This window comes from Pantherophis guttatus, chromosome 4 (genome assembly GCF_059756535.1).
Source record: "Pantherophis guttatus breed Tessera chromosome 4, ASM5975653v1, whole genome shotgun sequence".
Lineage (NCBI taxonomy): Eukaryota > Metazoa > Chordata > Lepidosauria > Squamata > Colubridae > Pantherophis > Pantherophis guttatus.
Window position 1 is genome coordinate 69,522,829 of NC_142066.1, and position 19,495 is coordinate 69,542,323.

General features: G+C 39.8%; 1 protein-coding gene across 1 annotated transcript; it reads left to right on the forward strand.

Moving 5' to 3' along the window:
* Positions 1-118: 118 nt before the first annotated feature.
* Positions 119-19,289, forward strand: PDIA4 (protein disulfide isomerase family A member 4). The gene is made up of 10 exons (XM_034416463.3): positions 119-706; positions 2,500-2,647; positions 3,666-3,871; positions 4,746-4,884; positions 12,252-12,457; positions 12,545-12,703; positions 16,021-16,172; positions 17,028-17,184; positions 17,276-17,509; positions 18,294-19,289. Exons 1-10 carry the CDS (start codon positions 613-615, stop codon positions 18,707-18,709), a joined length of 1,911 nt encoding a protein of 636 aa, XP_034272354.1. The 5' UTR covers positions 119-612; the 3' UTR covers positions 18,710-19,289.
* The last annotated feature ends 206 nt before the right edge of the window (positions 19,290-19,495 follow it).

Here is a 19,495-nt window from a genome sequence, read left to right on the forward strand (position 1 = left end):
CCTAAGCGTCCACGACTCACCCGCCCTATGACCATTTCTGTTCCTCAGTCAGACCAATCCAACAGCGGTAAGTGTCTTCCCCGTCAGCCTAACTGAACCCCACATCTCCACGCCCCCATTTTCTTTGTCCGCTTTTCGTTTGCTCCACCCCAGGATTTGTTTGCCTTTCCAAACGAGTGGCAAGTCTTGATTGGTAGTTTCCAGGAGAGCCAATCCGTGAGAGGCACCTCAGTAGAGTTTTGTAGTTTTGAGCATACAGTGACACACTTCGCTGGGCTTTCTTTTGTGTGTACCGCCACGCCTTCTTCTTGCAGAGAGAGGATTCGCTGTAGGGGATGCAAGCGCGGGGACGTTCCACTTTCAGAAATTGACAGCCCCCCCCCCTCCGCTGAAAGTCACTTCTTCAAACACAACTTTCATTCCTTTCAACATACGTCGCTCTTGGATTGGTCGACTATTCAGGAGTCTCACTATTTTCCTAGCCAATCAGGGCTCACGACTTCCTGTAAATTCGCCTTCTGGGAAGAAGAGGCTTTCTTTTCTTAAGGGAAGAGCGAGAGGGAGGCGTGTTGCCGAGAAGAATTGGATGCGAAAGAGGACGTTGCTGCTGCAATGAACGTCAGAAGAGTGTGCCTGCTAACGCTTATCCTAGCATTGGCGCAGCTTGCTTTACTAGCCAGATGCCAAGAGGAGGAAGAAGAGGGAGGTAAGCAGTTATGTCGAGAAAAAAACAAATCACCTTGCTCTAGGCTGAGAATCCCTTGGCTGAGTTATTCCCTCTTCCAGCTAATGAAATATTTCATCCTTTTTAAGTATGAAAAAAGCACCAGCTTTTTATTTTAAATGCAGAGAGCATATCTTTTTCATGTAAAAGATCTCAAATTCAAATTGACATCCACAAGCGGGAAAAGCAGTTATAAAGCATGCCAGATAGTTATTACTAAGTGATGACTGTCCTTCTGTGTTAGTGTGTGATGTAGAAAGAGAAAACAACGACAGAACGCACATCTACATGCCTAACTGCCTCAGCTCTTGCATGCTATAGAAACAAAGTTCTCTGCTGTATACGATAAGCAGATTTATGCTAGGATATGCTGGTTATTTGCTGTGGCATACAAATTAGATCTCTTGGGATGGTGTGTTTGTTTTCTTTAAACTGTGTTGATTTAGCTATATGTAATTAAATCTGTCTAACCCTGTAATTAGTTCACTTTACTCAGGCAAATTGTAATTGGAGATAGAATGTATACTGATTTAAAGTAGTAAATATTTCTTTTTCCCTAATTCATTCCAACATTGCGTCTAATTTCATCTGTTCAAGGAGGCAGAATGAATCTCTTTATTGTGATTTGTGAAGTATTATTTAAGAACTTCTGAAAAACATGTCACTTTGTAACTATCTGTCAAGATAGGTAATGGCTATGATAGACTGGAGTTTTTTTCCTTTCAAATATTAATGATAAATTGGATTTAGAAATGTGGAATATGGTTTTGAATTTTGAAGAGATTGTTTAAGCCTGAAACAGGCTGTTTTAACTATTTTGGAAGGATTTAAAATTAGTTTAAAATTCGCTGAGTTCATAATTCTTCTAGAAAGGCTGAACACCCTGTTTTACCAGCTTGAATTTGTGAATCTTTGGAAAATTTGTTCTGATAGCATTATCTGAAGGCATATTTGTTAATGAAGTATTTCATCAATAATTTAGCCTTCTTAATGTGTTGATCTACGGTTCCTGAAGAAGTTGGTTAAAACATGTAAAATGACAGATTCCCTTCTTTAGAAAGTGACCAACATTTTTGATTGCAGTTTGTTGTATGGTGACCCTGGTTTCATAATTTCCTCCACCAAAACACTGTTATATTTTGCACTTATTTTGTACTAAACTTCATGTAAAAATGCATAATCTGCCAAATGTTAGATAAAATTAATGCTTTCCAGATTTTTAATAAGTTCTAAGGTAGCAACAATCAGAAAATACTGAGATTCTTCAGCATTAGGGATTCAGAAGCTGTATAAAAATACATGAAGAGCACCACTGTATACTTGAAGTTTTGAAGAACTATGATTGAGGAAAAGCAGGGGTGAAATCCAGCAAGTTCTGGCAGGTCCTGGAGAACCGGTAGCAGAAATTTTGAGTAGTTCGGAGAACCAGGAAATATTACCTCTGGCTGGCCCCAGAGTGGGGTGGGAATGGAGATTTTGCAATATCCTTCCCCCAGGAGTGGAGAGGGAATGGAGATTTTGCAGTATCCTTCCCTTGCCATGCCCACAAAGCCACGCCCACAAAGCACACAACGCCTACCAAACCACGCCCACAGAACCAGTAGTAAAAATTTGCATTTCACCACTGGGGAAAAGGTAGTGTGATATTTCTTTGCAGAGTCTCTAATGATCCATTCTAAACATTTGAGTATTGAAATAAATTAGTAGCAGTGCATTTCATGTGCACTGTAATGCAGAACTTACAGATATGAAAAATCTGTATTCCTTTAAATTAGATTCTGTTACCAGTGAGGAAACTGATGATGATGAAGAAGACAACTCAGAAGTAGAAGAAGAAAATGGTGTTTTAATGTTGAATGATGCAAACTTTGACAGTTTTGTTGAAGGCAAAGATACTGTACTTCTGGAGTTTTATGCTCCCTGGTAAGCATGATGCTTTTGCTTCTTCATTTTCACTTTTGAAACTGATTCAGGTTTATTAGTAATCCTTCACTTAAGACCATAGTTGCAATTGGAACTTACATTTCTAAGTGATATAGTTAAGTGAGTTTCACCCAATTTTAAAACCTTGTTTTGCTCTGATTAAGAAAATCACAGCAGTTATTAAGTGAATCACATCTGGCTTCCCCATTGACTTTGCTTGTTGGATGCCACCTGGGATGGTTGTAAATAATGATCACCATGACCTTGGAATGCTGAATCAATCAAAAATACATGCTGCTTGTGAGGTGTCTGAATTTTGATCACATAACCACAGGGATGCTGCAATAGCAAGTGTAAGGACCGGTCAGAAATGACTATTTTCAGCACTAGCAAAACTACATATGGTAGTTAAGTGAATATCATGTTGCTGTTTAAAATACCTTGGCCTACATGTGGATGAGTGAGAGTCAGTAGGCCTCTAGGTACATTTCAGAGGATGAACTTTGGTGTTTAAAATCCTAAATGACTTGATTCTGAAGTTTTTTTTAAAAAACTGCCTTATTAAACTAGAACCAGTACATATAGCATATTCCTCTTTGAATGGTTATGAATTTCAATTTATGAGAGATGAGATTAGTGGGGGTTCCTGTCCTATGAAAAAATCTTTCCCAAAAGTCAGATTGACAACATGTTAGGTTTTGGTTTTATGTATTTATTGTCTGAGTCTGCATAGATGTATAAAAAGTATAAAAAATAGAAATAAATACATAAAACTGTCACATATATTTGGGCGAACGGTTTCATTTGGGTTGGGCCCACAACATTGAAATCTACTAATGATCCTTATTTTTCTAATTACTTACATCTCTCACCAACCTTATTCTTTTCTTCTATGTGATCAGAGCTATCTAGCTAAACATAGTATTAAGATAAAATTGCCTCTGTCCTTAATCTAAAATTTCTAAATTTTGTGTAGAAGTAACAATTCCTATCAAGTTTACTCTCTCATTTTCTTTAGGTGTGGGCATTGTAAGCAGTTTGCTCCAGAATATGAAAAAATAGCCAAAACATTAAAAGAAAATGATCCACCTATTCCTGTTGCCAAAATAGATGCTACATCAGCCTCTAGTTTGTCAAGTCGTTTTGATGTTAGTGGTTACCCAACCATCAAAATTCTGAAGAAAGGACAACCAGTGGATTATGATGGTTCAAGAACAGAAACTGGTAGGTAGTAACTCATTTAGGCACAAAGTACAATTTATTCCAAATACACAAGATTTCCTTGTTGATTAAAAAAACTAAAAGAAGGCAGTGTGTTATTTTATTTGTTACGGGGTAGATTTGCTAGAAGATGCAGAAGGAATCTGAACATTTTTCCTGTAAAGGCATGTTTCTTTAGTGTCCCAGAAGAAGATATACAAACTATATTTGCACTAAGTAAATTTTTAAATTTTTGTCTCTTTGACCAAACCTGGAAAGAGGATGCCCCAGGCGCTTTGCTTCATCATTATGTGTACAAAAGCATAACCTATATTTGCTGAAAACTTTCCATTATAGTACCAGCCAAGTAGTCACTGGGAAGAGTACTTTATTTTTTCCATATAATTATATTGTAATTTTGAAAATCTAGAATGAGATATTGGTTCAAGATAAGAATTTATTTGTAAGCTTACTTTCCTATGGTGTGTTTTGTATTTGAGCAGGACCTATGAGTCAGTTTTCCAACCATCTCAAAAAGATAACTGCAAATATGATAATAGCAATAATAAATGTCCAAATAATATTTATTATGGTTTGATTTCTGCTTGGTGAAAGCCAGTTCTCTCACATTTTGCCTGATTCAAAAACTGATTGCTAAACAGTTTCATAAATAGATACAAGTTTGATTCTCATTGTCAGTTTCACCTTTGCTGAAGTATTTCTTCAGCTAGAAATCTGACCTAATTAAAATGCCCCAGACTTTTCTATTCTGGAATAAGATACATTTCCAAATTATCTGTAGTGTACAGTTTTCTTTTTGTGATAATTACACTTGTTAAAATGATACAAATTTTGCTAATTAAAAATAAAAATGAGTCTCTTCATATTATATTTTTAGAAATTGTGGCTAAAGTAAAAGAAGTTTCACAACCTGAGTGGGTCCCACCTCCTGAAGCTACATTGGTTTTAACAAAAGAGAACTTTGATGAAACAGTGAATGAAGCAGACATAATTCTAGTTGAATTCTATGCTCCATGGTAAGAAAAAGCAGAATATTTTATCATACATGTCATAACTATTTCCCTCCTTTGGCAGAACATCAAAAGTCAGTACAAGTTTGCTCTTCATAGATACTGTTTTCATGATCACTTACTTCACAGTAAGTAGTTCATTTAAATTGTAAAATCCTGCAGTTTTTTTTTTTAAAACAGCTGATTTATACATCAAAAAACTTAAAACAGCTAATATTTCTAAGCTGTACTGTTAGGCCTGCCCAGTCAGCCCCTTCAGGAAAGCGAGACTCTTGAATCCATTGAATTCAGTCAAAATAATTTTTACTGAGAGAAACTGGTTGCAGTAAAGTCAAATGGAGCCTGAAGTTCCTGTGCAAAACAAAAGCAATTCTTTGTCTATCCTGACTGTATTTGCTGCTGTCATAATCCTCAAAGACATGGTGAGAAGTTGCTATAGAAAGGGCCTGCAGTTCAGGTGACTACTGACAGTCTAGTAGAGCTGTCCATGCATGCCTGACAGGATTTGGAAAAGGTCATTGGTTCCTGGCTCTCTGTAAACCTGAACTGTTTCCTCCTGGGTTCTGCCACCTCCTTGGCTGTTATTGTGGAGGAAGGGGAATACTCCTGGGGTCGGTGACTTGCCTGAGAGCTTCCCGTGCCCTTGGATTATCGAAAAAGCAAAGGTAACAATGGACCACATGTTTCAGTAGCCTGGGAGAAGGCTCCTTGGAAAGTTGCAAGACCATTTTACCCAGTATAATTGCAACATGAGAAAATTGCTCGTAAGTCTGACAGATGTATGCCAATCCCGTATCATCTAATAGTAACTTTGAACGGTCACTAAGTGAACTGTTGTAGGTCGAGGTCTACCTTTAGTCCATTTTAAAGGTTGGCTGGTTTTAGATTTGGATTCTTTTGTTTTTAAAAGATTAGTAATAGGGAGTGCAATCTGGGCAAAAGAAGGGATAAATTGCCAGTAGAATTGGTGAAGGCCAGGAAGCTTTACAGTTACTTTCTAATGCGGGGCAGAGCCCAATCCAGTACTGTCTGGATCTTCTGGGGGTCCACTTCAACTCCTTTGTGTGAAATATGGCAGCCCAAATAGTCTATTTTGCTCTGGTGAAACTTGCACTTGGAAAGTTTGGCGTGCAGTTTAGCTTTTAGCTTTTTTAGAACCACTCTCGCCAACTTCACATGCTCAGCTTTTGTCTCTGTGTAAATCCATATGTCATCTAAATACACCAGCATCCCTTTGTATAGATGCTTGTGCATCATCTCATTAATCAGTTGCATGAAAACAACTGGAGCATCTTAGAGGCCAAAAGGGAGGACCTTAAATTGGAAGTATCCTAATGGACAGTTGAAAGTGATCTTCCACTCATCCCCTTAGGTTTAGGTTTAGGTTTAGGTTTAGGTTTATTTGATTTGTATACCGCCCTACTCCCGAAGGACTCAGGGCGGTGAACAGCCAACAATAAAATACATAAATACAAAAAATTTAAAAACCAGATAAAATCAAATTAAATCATTTTGGCCCAGACAGATTAAAACACCCCAATAATTTAAAAACAGATTAAAATTTACATATTTAAAAAGGGAACAAATTAGGCCAAGCCCGCCTGATGGAATAAAAAGGTCTTCACAGCACAGCGGAAGGAGCGCAGATCCGGGATCCTCCGTATCTCCGGGGGGAGCTCATTCCAGATGGTAGCTGCCCCCATAGAGAAGGCTCTCCCCCTAGGGGCCGCCAGTCGATACTGTTTGGCTGACGGCACCCGGAGGAGTCCCTCTCTATGAGAGCCTACTGGCCGGTGGGAGGCTATTGGTGGTAGTAGGCGGTCCCGTAAATAACCAGGTCCTAAGCCATGGAGCGCTTTAAAAGTGGTAACCAAAACCTTGAAGCGCACCCGGAAGACCACCGGGAGCCAGTGCAGCTCGCGCAGGAGAGGTGTTACATGGGAGAGCCATGTTGCTCCCATTACCACCTGCGCGGCCGCACTCTGCACCAGTTGGAGCCTCCGGGTGCTCCTCAAGGGGAGCCCCATGTAGAGAGCATTACAATAGTTCAGGCAGGAGGTGACGAGGGCATGAGTGACCGTGCGTAACGAGTCCCGATCCAGAAAGGGACGCAACTGGCGAATCAGGCGAACCTGATAAAAAATCCTCCCGGTCACGGCCGTCAAGTGCTCTTCTAAAGACAGCCGTGAGTCCAGGAGGACGCCCAAGTTGCGAGCCCTCTCCGTGGGGGCCAATGATTCGCCCCCAATAGTCAGTGATGGCGTCAACTGACTATATCGAGACGTCGGAAACCACAGCCACTCGGTCTTGGATGGGTTGAGCCTGAGCCTGTTCCTCCCCATCCAGATCCGTACGGCCTCCAGGCACTGGGACATCACTTCAAGGGCATCGTTGGGGTGATCCGGGGTGGAGATGTACAGCTGGGTGTCGTCAGCGTACTGATGGTACTCCACCCCGAAACCACGGATGATCTCGCCCAGCGGCTTCACATAAATGTTGAACAGGACAGGCGAGAGGACCGACCCTTGCGGCACCCCACATATGAGGGGCCTCGGGGTCGACCTCTGTCCCCCTGTCAACACAGACTGCGACCGGTCAGAGAGAAAGGAGGAGAACCACCACAACACAGTGCCTCCCACCCCTAACTCTTCCAACCGGTGCAGCATGATACCATGGTCGATGGTATCAAAAGCCTCTGAGAGATCTAACAGGACCAGGACAGAGGAGCACCCCCTGTCCCGAGCCCTCCAGAGATCATCAACCAACACGACCAATGCCGTTTCCATGCTGTACCCGGGCCTGAAGCCCGACTGGAACGGATCCAGATACGTTGTTTCATCCAGGTGCTGGGGGAGCTGTTGCGCAACCACACTCTCAACAACCTTCGCCACAAAACGAAGGTTGGAGACCGGACGATAATTTATCAACATTGCCGGGTCCAGGGAAGGCTTCTTGAGGAGAGGCCTCACCACCGCCTCTTTCAAGGCAGCAGGAAAGACACCCTCACCCAACGAAGCATTTATAATCCCCTGGAACCAGCCTCGTGTCACCTCCCGAGAAGATCATTGATCCTTCATTGATCCTCACCTGATAGTATGTGTCCCGTAGGTCCAATTTAGTAAAAATCTTGCCCTTAGCCAGGTGGGCCAGCATATCTTTCATTAGGGGTAAGGGGTAAACATATTCCGCACACACACCATTTAACCCCCTATAATCTATGCACAAGTGAAGCAACCCATCTTTCTTCTCCCTAAATAGGGCAGGGGTGGCCACCCGAGGCCAATCAGCTAGATAAATCCCCAAGTGAGGCAGGGGTGGGTTCTACTTATCTTTACTACCAGTTTGCAACGGGGCCGCGCGTGTGTGCCCCCTTTGCACTCTCTCTCTCTCCTGCGCATGCACAGAAACATTTTGATGACGTCGGAGTCGGTGGGTGAACCTCCCACTGGTTTTACTACTGGTTCTATAGAAGCAGTGCGAACTGGGGGCAACCCACCACTGGAGTGAGGTTCTTATTATAAATGCATGCAATTCATCTAGCTCCCTCAGGGTCAGTGAGTAGAGCTTTGGCTTAGTTAGCTTGCCTCTTTGCAAAATCTGTATAACACAGTCCATTGGTCAATGAGGCAGAAGCTCATCTGACCCCTTTTCACTCAACACTTCCCTCAGATCCGACTCCTCTCTGGGGATAAAGCCAAGGTCCTTCTCCTGTTCATGTGCTGCAACCCTAGTCTCACATCTTGATGGAACAGTTGCCTGAATTTTCTCTGGGTTGCGCACTAGGCAGGTCCATCAATTTTTTAACAGGCCTCTTCTCCAATTTACATATGGGTTTTACTTCTTGAACCAAGCCAACCCCAGCGCCAAAGCTCGTTCCATCCCACGAGCCATTACAAATCTTAGAGTCTCAACATGGGCCCCCATCCGCATTTCTAGTGGCTCAGTGATGAATGTTGCTGGGATGGCCCCTGCCACAGATCCATCCATCTCTCAAAATGCCACTGGGACCTGGGACATTCAGTTGTTTCAATCGGATCCCCAATTTTTTCACTAAGGCGAAGCTCACCAGGCACCTGGAGCAGCCTGAGTCCAAGAGGGCTGGTAAAATAGCTAATTGGAGTTAATTGCACTTATATTGGTGTGATGTATATAATTGAATGAAAGTTCTAATGTAGTTTTGGGTTCTGGGTTTAAAATTAAGAGAGTTTTTTTCTCCCTTTATATATAATATTTGAGTAATTTTTGAAATTTGTGAAATATCAAAAATAGAAAGTGTTTTCTCTCTTTAGGGTTAAAAAAATGAAATAATATAGGGAATTCTCTTAATATAAATTATGATAAAGAGCAATGTGTAAATGGAAGCATATATTATTCCCTACAGCAAGAAGAGGCAGAGATGGTCAAATTGATTCTTTTATCCAAAGAAGAGAATATATTTAACTTTGTTTCTATTTGGAAATTACTTCTGGATTTTGTGCTTGCAATTTTAAAAAAATGAAATTCTGATTTTATTTTTGCAAATTAGATAGGTTTGTTGTTATAGAAATGGCTAGTATATGGCCAAATGGCTAGTGGGCAAAATTGTGGAAACCTTTTCGGAAAAGTGTATTTTCTAAAACTAGCTAATAACACCACTTTTTTTTGGAGTAGTACCAAAAATCCCGGTGGGATTCTGCTGGTTCTAGGCGAACCGTTTGTTAAATTGCTGGCTCGCCCCGCCCGTTGCCAATAAATAGTGGGGGCAGGGCGGGGCGAGTGGCGGGCGAGTAATTTAACAAACGGTTTGGTGGTTTTTTGTAATTTATTGGCCTCACAGCACACTGAACCATTTGTTAAATTGCTGGCTCACACTCCCCTCGCCCTGCCCCGCCTCCCACCCGCGCAGCACCAGCCTACCCTAGCCTAGCCCATCCAGTCGCTGAGGGAGACGCACAACTTTTCTCCTCCCTGGAACGCTGGCTGCCCAGGCTGCAGCCGAAGCTCCGCATTGTAATGGGTTCCAGGAGGAGGAGGGGCGCTGTCTGCCCCATTGCGAAGCTCAGTAAGAGCAACAAGAGCCGGCTGCAGGCACAGCCGGGCGGACACACACGCAATGGGGCGCAGGCTTAAGGTGCCGCCTCCAAGCCGAGGGGCGACCCTATGGTGCGGTAGGTGCGCTGCCGCCACCGCCCGGGCAGGAGAGGAGAAAGAGATGGAGAGGAAGAGAGATGAAGGAGAGAAAGGGGGGAGAGAAAGAGAGATGAAGGAGAGAAAGGGGGGGGGAGAAAGAGAGATGAAGGAAAGGGGGGGAGAAAGAAAGAGATGAGAGAGATGAAAGAGACACACAGAGATACCTGTTTAAAAGAAAATACTGGAAGCCACAAAACCTGGGTTGGGAGTAAGTGATATGGAGTTGGCAATGCCCACCCAGGTTTAAATTGTGTTTAAGTGCTTACATGTGTTTAAGATTGAGTGTTTAAAATTGCAGACCCCTGACCTACCCCATCCAATCGCTTCATCCTGCAGCTAGCCCTGTAGCCCTGCACCTGCCTCCCACCTGGGCAGCAGTGGCCTATCTACCCCAGTTGTATCACCTTGCCCTGCAGCCGGCCCGAATGCCCGCCTTGGACTGCTCCAGCAGGTCTTTTTTATTTAATTAATTTAATTAAGAATGCTGCAATGGGCATAAATGATGACCTGTCAAAAGTGCAAGGACCTGTCAGAAATCACTTTTTTCAGCCCTCTGAGTAGTCCCTATGTGCATATGGACTACTCAGAGGGCTGAAAAAGTTATTTTTGACCGGTCCTCACACTTTTGACCAGTCCTTGAACTTACGACTGTCCTCACATTTTACGTTTTGCGCCCCATCTTGTCACCGTGGTGAAGAGAAGTAGTGGTGAAATGACTGATACAGTTGTTAAGAATGCCGCAACGGGCATAAATGTGAGGATGGTCAAAAGTGTGAGGAGCAGTCAAAAGTGCGAGGACCTGTCAGAAATGACTTTTTTCAGCCCTCTGAGTAGTCCCTATGCACACAGCCACACCCACCTGGTCATGTGACCAGCTAGCCATGCCCACCCAGTCACATTACCACTAAGCCATGCCCACCCGGTCACATGCTCTCTAAGCCACACCCACAACTAAGCCATGCCCACAGAACCAGTTGTTAAAAAAATTGAATCCCACCACTGAGTAGTACCATAAAATTATATGTCAATGGAAAGATAATTTAATCAAGAATGTAATGCAATAACTTTTATGAAAGATTTGCTATTAGAATAGCAGTTACAGTATAAAGAAGAAAAGTGAAACATGTAGAAAAAATGAGATATACAAAAATTATCACATCAGTGAATACTTAGTTGGGTAACCTGTAGCATGAATTAGGCCTTATAATGTCATCCCATGCAGTGAACCAAGTCTTTTAGTTATGCAGCTGTTATAATGTGAAACCAAGATTGAATGATTGCTTCTATTAACTGGGTTTTATTGCTGGGTCGCTTCTGACAAGTTTCTTTAATTGGTTCCATAGATTTTCAATTGGGTTAAGGTCTGGGCTATTCCCAGGCCATTCCAGCAGTGGAATATGATTATCTTGAAACTCCAAAAAAAAAGTGGTATTATTAGCCATCAAACCTCAAAAATATACTTTCCCCAAAAGGTTTCCACAATTTTGGCCACTACCGTATACTGTTGCTTATAAGTAAAAAGTTGAGGTTATAATGTTATCTTCTACTGTGCTTAAAGAGAGTTGGAAGTTGGTGATTTTTTTTTTTTTTTTTTTTTGCTTTTCCTTTACATCATTTTTTCTCTTTTCTCTCCTCCTCCTAGTTTTCTATTACTTTTTTGAATTTCTTTTTGTATTTTATATTTTGATAAATTAATAAAAATGTGAAATAGAAGAAATCTGCTGCATATTCAAAACACTTAACTTATTTGGAGAAAAAAACCATGTAGCGTTCACCCCTTGATTCAGGAGTATAGTTGTATAAATGTATGGTCACACATATTTCATCAGATGCCATGTATAATATAAATATGCACTGTTTCAGTGCACAAGTTGTGGCTTCTTCAGGGTAGATGTGAAACAATATGGCAACAACAGGCAACCTACCACTTCCATAAATATTGTGTATATTTATACCCACAACCAATTGCAAACTGCTATGTAAATAATAATTTGCAACACTATTATATCAAAATATACATTTAAATAACTTTTACCTAAAAAGATAACAGCAACATTTTTCCTTTTAAAAACAGAGAAAACCTTTCACTTGAAATGCTTTTTTTTTCTTGTCATTGTGGTTAAAAAATTCACAGAAAACTTTTGGGAACTTTTTAAACAGAATTTCTCTCTCTTTAATTTCTTTCTGCCTTTCTTCTGATATAGGTGCGGGCATTGTAAAAGATTAGCTCCAGAATATGAAAAGGCAGCTAAGGAGCTTAGCAAGCGTATTCCTCCTATCCCTCTAGCAAAAGTTGATGCTATTGCTGAAACAGAACTTGCAAAGAGATTTGATGTGTCTGGATACCCTTCTCTTAAGATCTTCCGCAAGGGCAAATCTTTTGTCTACAATGGGCCAAGAGAGAAGTATGGTAAGGTGAACTTTGTTTTTTCAGGCATAAAATAATACTAAATGGATGCTTTTCTAGACAATAATAAGAGACTATTTTTGTTTTCAGGGATTGTTGATTACATGATAGAACAGAGTGGCCCTCCATCCAAACAAATACAGGCCATTAAACAAGTACAAGAATTTCTGAAAGATGGAGATGATGTTATTATTATTGGTGTTTTTAAGGAAAGTCAAGACCCAGCCTATCACCTCTATCAAGATGCAGGTACATTTTTCTTTTATTAAAAGGTTGGAAATATTGTTCAGTGTTAGCACATAGAAATTACTTTGTAAAGATTTCTGTGAATGCAAAGTAATAGAAAAATATTTTTCAAACTGTAAATACGAAAATTAAATAATACCATGCAGTCTTCATCTTTTATAACTGCAGTGCCACATTAATTCTCGAAGGACTATCACTTCAGTTAATAACCTGTTGCTGCTTTATTAAAATGGGGCAACATAATTTTCCTGTCTTTTTCAAAGAAAAACATAATACTGTACACATATTGGAAAAAAATTGAGATAAAGGAGAAGGCAAGAAAGACACAGAACTAGGTGTGGATTTAAACAGATGCAGAGAATGGGAAATATGAGGATTTATTCAGTGGTGGGATTCAAATAATTTAACAACCAGTTCTCTGCTGTAGTGACCGGCTGGTAGGCATGGCTGGATGGTCATGTGACTTGGTGGGCGTGGCCAACTCAACATCACTCACATCGGGCACCTTGCCTCACCCAGTCATGCTCAACCATGCCTCATCCCTTCCCTCCCAGCCACTCCTTATCACACCTGGCCTCTCCTCTCCTCGACTTATGACCAGAATTGAGCCCAAAATTTATGTTGCTAAGTAGAAATTTATTAAGTGAATTTTGCCCCATTTCACAACTTTTCTTGCCACATTTGTTAAGTGAATCACTGCAGTTGTTAAAATAGTAACACAGCTGTTAAGGGAATCAGGCCTCCATGTTGATTTTGCTTGTCAGAAGGTTGCAGAAAGGGATCACATGACCCTGGGAGACTACAACCATCATAAATATGAGACCGTTGTCAACCATTTGAATTTTGATCACGTGACCATGTGGATGCTGCAATGGTCGTAAGTATGAAAAATGGTCATAAATCACTTTTTTCAGTGCCATTGTGACTATGAATGGTCACTAAATGAACTATTGTAAGTCAAGGATTATCTGTACAAAAATACAAAATACTTGCAAAAAGCTGCCCTAAATACCAATAATTAGATTAGAAATGGAGGAATATACACTGAAGATCAATGACAGTCACAGCCATCATGGAAACCTAAACCATTCTGTCCGAATACCTTCCTTTTCATCAGCAATACTTGCAACCTGTAGTTACAAATCAGGAGGGTGCCAGAGCACCTTGAGGAATTAAAATAGTTAAATTGCAACGATAACTCTCAGCAGCCAACTCTTGCTCATAAAGTGAAACTCTTTAGCAGAAGGGTCATTTAAGCTCTCCAGTAAGTGGGTGGGCATACTTGGGCTACAAAATGCCGAGTTAATGAGACAAATTAACAAAGTATATAGGGGATCCATGTTCAAATCCCTGCCTTCCCAAGCTTGCCAGGATCATAATAAAATTAGTACATGCCACAGATATCTAAATAAACTTCAAACCTGATGCCATATTACTAAGCTTTACTATCATGAGAGAAAACTAAAACGAATTGGAGGGAGCATCCACACCCCTATCTATTTTTTAAAAAATCTTACTAACAATGAGCAATCATGTGGCTTGGCTACTCCGAAGCAATGCAAGAGACTCCTGCCCCAAAGGTATTTTTTCAAGAGGCAACTGGACTTTCTGGAAACCAAGAAAGTCCAGTTGCCTATTGAAAAAAGCACCTTTGGGACAACCATGACCTGGATGACTGAAGTATTCCCACAGACAAGAGACTCCTGTGCTCAGTGAATGGTCAAAGCACCCTTTCCCAGCCAAGAGAAGCAATCCTTAGATCCATTTGCACCACTTAAAGATACCAGTTGGTCTCACTCATCTCACAAGATATCCTAAGGAAATCATCCAGATTTAAGGAAAGATCACATTGGAGGGAAGAGGGAAAGACATAGTTTGAAAAATATTTTTTTTCTAGGCAGCATTGCTTAACTCGATCAGGCAGGCAGTGGCGGTCCAAAAAGATTACCTCATCGCTTTCCCTTCTGGGGGGAGGGAGGGAAGACCTACCAAAGCCCTTTTTTTTTTGGTAACAAACAAACAAGACAAAGACTAGCCAGATCACTCCATTTAGAGAAGATTACGGATCCAGATAAGAAAGAGGCCCACAATCACCCCCTCCCACCCTTAATTGGGGAAGGAGGAGACAGGGAGTGGCTGGAAGGGGATTCAGCTGTGTTGGAATTACATTCCAAAAGGACAGTGCCAGGCACCACTAAAGCAATGTAAAAAGCTTAAAACAATCTTTCCCCTTTAATAAAGTCAAGCCCTGAATAAAAGTACCAGCAAAGGGAAAAAACTCCAGAGAAGCTGCTCAGGCTATAGAAAGTCTGGGCATACTGCCAAGAACCAGGGCAATAAAGATTGACAGGATTAGGCTAGAAATAACACAAAGAGGCACACCTGCCTTCCTGACAGGATTTAACCCCATAAGGTGGGAAAAACAAAAGGCTGTTGGAAGGAGATTTCTTCCAACAGCTGGTTTGCTGAACTATTCGGAAAGTTAGCTACTGGTTCTCCCGAACCAGTGCAAACCAGCTGAATCCCATCGCTGGATTTATTTATTCATTCAATTACAGATAGTCCTCAACTTGCAACAATTCATTTAGTGGCCATTCAAAGTTACAACAGCACTGGAAAAAGTGATTTATGACCATTGTTCAGTTACGACGTTTGCAGCATCCCATGGTCATGTGATAAAAATTCAGATGCATGAAAACTGGTTCATATTTATGATACTTGCAGTATCCTGGGATCGTGTGATCACTTTTTGTGACTTTCTGACAAGCAAAGTCAATGAGGAAACCAGATTCACGTAACAGCCGTGTTACTAACTTCACAACTGCAGTGATTCACTTACAACTGTGGCAAAAATGTCGTAAACCCCCCCCCCCCCCCAAATGTCTCATTTAGCAACAGAAATCCAACTGGTTTTCATGCCTAAAGTGGGAGTAGAATTTGCAATCTCCTGGATTCTAGCTTGGTGCCTTAAAAACCAGATCAAACTGGTTCTCAATTATCTTTAATTATTTTAAATTTTAATTACATTTTATTTATTAATATTTATTTAATTATTTTACTTATCCTAATTAAAGCTTTGATGATGTCATAATATGGAACTTCAGACCTGCAATGGTAAACCTAATGCAGAACAGAAATTAAAATAAAATAAATGTAGAAAAAAGTTTTATTGTAGTCTTTCTGTGTCTTGTCAATCTTTTAATCTTTTAATAAACCCTGGGATAAAGCAACAATGTACAAAATTTTCAGATTTTTCAAACTCGGAATCTCAGATTTTTTCTGTAGAATTTTTCCCTAATGCTTTGGGTTTTCCTTTTCAGCTAACAGCTTGAGAGAAGATTACAAATTCTATCATACTTTTAGCAGTGAAATATCAAAGTTTCTGAAAGTAGATCCTGGAAAACTGGTGATCATGCACCCTGAAAAATTTCAGTCGAAATATGAGGCCTCAGTACATATTTTGGATATAAAAGTAAGTAGCTATAAAAAGTCCATATTAGAACCAGATCTGGCTTATTTCTTTTACAGTATTTTTTTTTATTCCATGATTTGTTGTGTTCCAGATTACTTTTTAGGACTTTAGAAATATTTCTTTCAGCTGATCAAGCCTGCAAATAATGCAGGTTTGCTGTTTCACATTGGTCTTCTTGTGTTTGAACTTGTGAAGCTGGATGCAAACATCTAATGGGATTTTATAACTGTAATCATCAACTTAAATGAAGTTATACACTGGTATGCATGCATGCATATAAACATACCCAAACGTTCACAAATCATGAAATCCAGAATATTTAATGTGGTCAGTGCAAATCATAAAATACTTTATGGCCTTTAATCCTCTATTTTGGCATGAATTTTAATTAAACTCCTTAATGTGCTTTCAGAAAAGATTGAAAGCTCACTTATTTTCAGTAGCTGTTTCTTGAACTATACTTCTGACTAATTTAAGTTTAACTATATTTGTATGGGATGGGGTGTAACCTCTTTCCAACTACTCTCTTTCTAAAAAAATGATTGTTTAAAAGGATTTATAAATAATGATAGATGTTTTTAAAAGCTTAGTGTTGTATGGCAATCCAAGGTCAAGGAAAGATTTCTATGGATTGAAAGGAGCAAGGGACCCTTGGGGCTAAATCTTCTTTGAATATTTTTCAATTAACATGTCTTTTCATTCAGCTTTTGTGAATGAATAAATCTCAATAACCCACATAAAATATAAAAATATTTATAAAATACCTCTGTTAGGATTTGTGTATGAATATTCTCCATAATGAAGACTCTTGTAATAATGAAGTTATGAAGTAAGAGTTTTTGTTGCTGTAAACAGGAATCTACTGATGTTGCAGAAGTGAAAAACCATGTGGTGAAACATGCCCTACCTCTTGTTGGTCATCGCAAGACTGCTAATGATGCTAAGAGATATGCTAAGAAGCCCTTAATAATTGTTTATTATACGGTAGACTTCAGCTTTGACTATCGTGTTGGTAGGTATAACTATAAAGTAATTTTCTTAAAATATTTACAGTAGTATAATTTCATATACTAATCTATAAATGGTCTGCTTGGTACTTCCAGCTACCCAATATTGGCGAAATAAAGTTTTAGAGGTGGCTAAGGACTTTCCAGAATACACTTTTGCAATTGCTGATGAAGAAGACTACTCTTCAGAAATAAAAGATTTGGGATTGGTTGACAGTGGAGAAGATGTTAATGTTGCCATATTTGATGAAGCTGGTAAAAAGTATGCCATGGAACCAGAAGAATTTGATTCTGATATACTTAGAGAATTTGTTTTGTCATTCAAAAAAGGTAAACGGTCTTGAATTTAGGTATACAGTTGTGTACCTGCATACTAGAAGCTGCAGAGGAAACAAAGATGGGACTAAAATTTTCCCATCTTTTTTCTCCCTGCAACTTCTGCATGCCCTGGCTAAAAAGGAAGGCCAGAAGTTGCAAGAGGGGAAATGAAGGTGCAACAAAGCTCTTCCCAACTTTATTTCCCTCACAGCTTTTAGAGCACATGGGCTAGAAAGAAAGGCACTGTGGAAGAACAGCAAGCTTCTCCGTTGCTTGGCAGTCTAGGCTTTGTTGCTAGATAACGTTTGTAGACTGCTTCAGAATGGGCCTTGTTTCCTGGACAGGCTACCTGGCCTAGGAAAGGACGGATTTGCTATTTTTCCCTAATGCAATCTGTGGCATTTCCAGAAGGAGATTTATAGTAAAAGCTAAGTGAGCGATTGGTAGCAGTGGGGAACTAGTGGGTGGCAAAGCAGGTTAAATACCTGCAGGAACCCAGCAGGGCAGGATGGGGGGGGGAGAAACAGTTGGGGGGGGGAATACACTGCAGGAGTCATAACTTTGAGGCTGGATCATAAGTAGAATGGGGGATTGTGTCCTAACTTTGAATGATTGCTAAGTGACTGGTCTTTAGTTGAGGAACCTGTATAGTCTGATGATCAGGAACAAGTGTTTTGTATTTGATTTAAAGAACCAGTTAAAATATTAGCATGGAACAGTTTATGTGGGGACTGTAATTTTGCAAGTGGGAATAGCATGGGTGTGGTATAACAATGCTTTTCTATTTCCTTTGTAGGTAAACTAAAACCCATTGTGAAATCCCAGCCAATACCAAAAAATAACAAAGGTCCAGTGAAGATTGTAGTTGGTAAAACTTTTGAATCCATAGTAATGGATCCAAATTCAGATGTTCTTATAGAGTTCTATGCTCCCTGGTGTGGGCATTGCAAGAAACTAGAACCCATCTATATGGAATTGGGTAAAAAATACAAAAATCAGAAAAATATAATAATTGCTAAAATGGATGCAACTACTAATGATGTCACAAATGACAGTTATAAAGTAGAAGGTTTCCCCACCATCTATTTTGCTCCCAGCAACAGCAAGAAGAATCCAATTAAATTTGAAACTGGGGAAAGAGATTTGGAAAGCTTGAGCAAATTTGTTGAAGAACATGCTACCAAATTAAGCACAACAAAAGATGAACTTTAAATAGAACATTTTTCAGATTTAAGAAAAAGTCAGTGCTAATTTACTGAAAGTGGAGGAGCAGTGCAGCATCTGGAACAAAGGGGGGTTGTGGTGGAAAAACATTGCAGTATGAGATTTTTGTATTATAAAGCAAATTTTAACACTGCATTTTTTGATGTGAAATTTTATTAGTTTAACAGTTTTGATCTAAGACAAATACAATTTTGTGACTCATGTTCTCAATTTTTTGCTCTCTACATGAAAACAAACTTTCTCAACCAAATCAATGTTTATTCTAATTCCACATGATTTCTTAATGGAAAGAAGGTGATTTGAACATAAATGCACATGGCCAAACACATAGCAATATATGAACTGATTTCTATCCTGGTCCTATACTTTCTGTATCTATGCAAAACAAATTTTAGATGGCAATAGTGTCTGTACTTTATTTTAACAAGTGATCACCTACAGTACATTCATACTTCTTGTGAGATTTATTTCTAACAATTGTTGCAAGATAAAAGCAATTCTAAGGTTATAAGATGTTTGTTCATAATTATTGCTTAATCACAGTAAAGCACCATTGCATTATAATTTATCAGATGTTTGAATGAAACTCATATATTGTAGGCTATATCCAAAAGGAAATATTTAAAATATGGGAAACCAGTGCACATTCTGTTCCATTGTATATTTATGGGCTAGTTTTTTCACCTTTATAAATCAACACTTTAGCATCCTGTAAAAGACATTAATCTGGATATTTGTTGAATTTTCTTGTTAGATTTTAAAACCTAACATTTT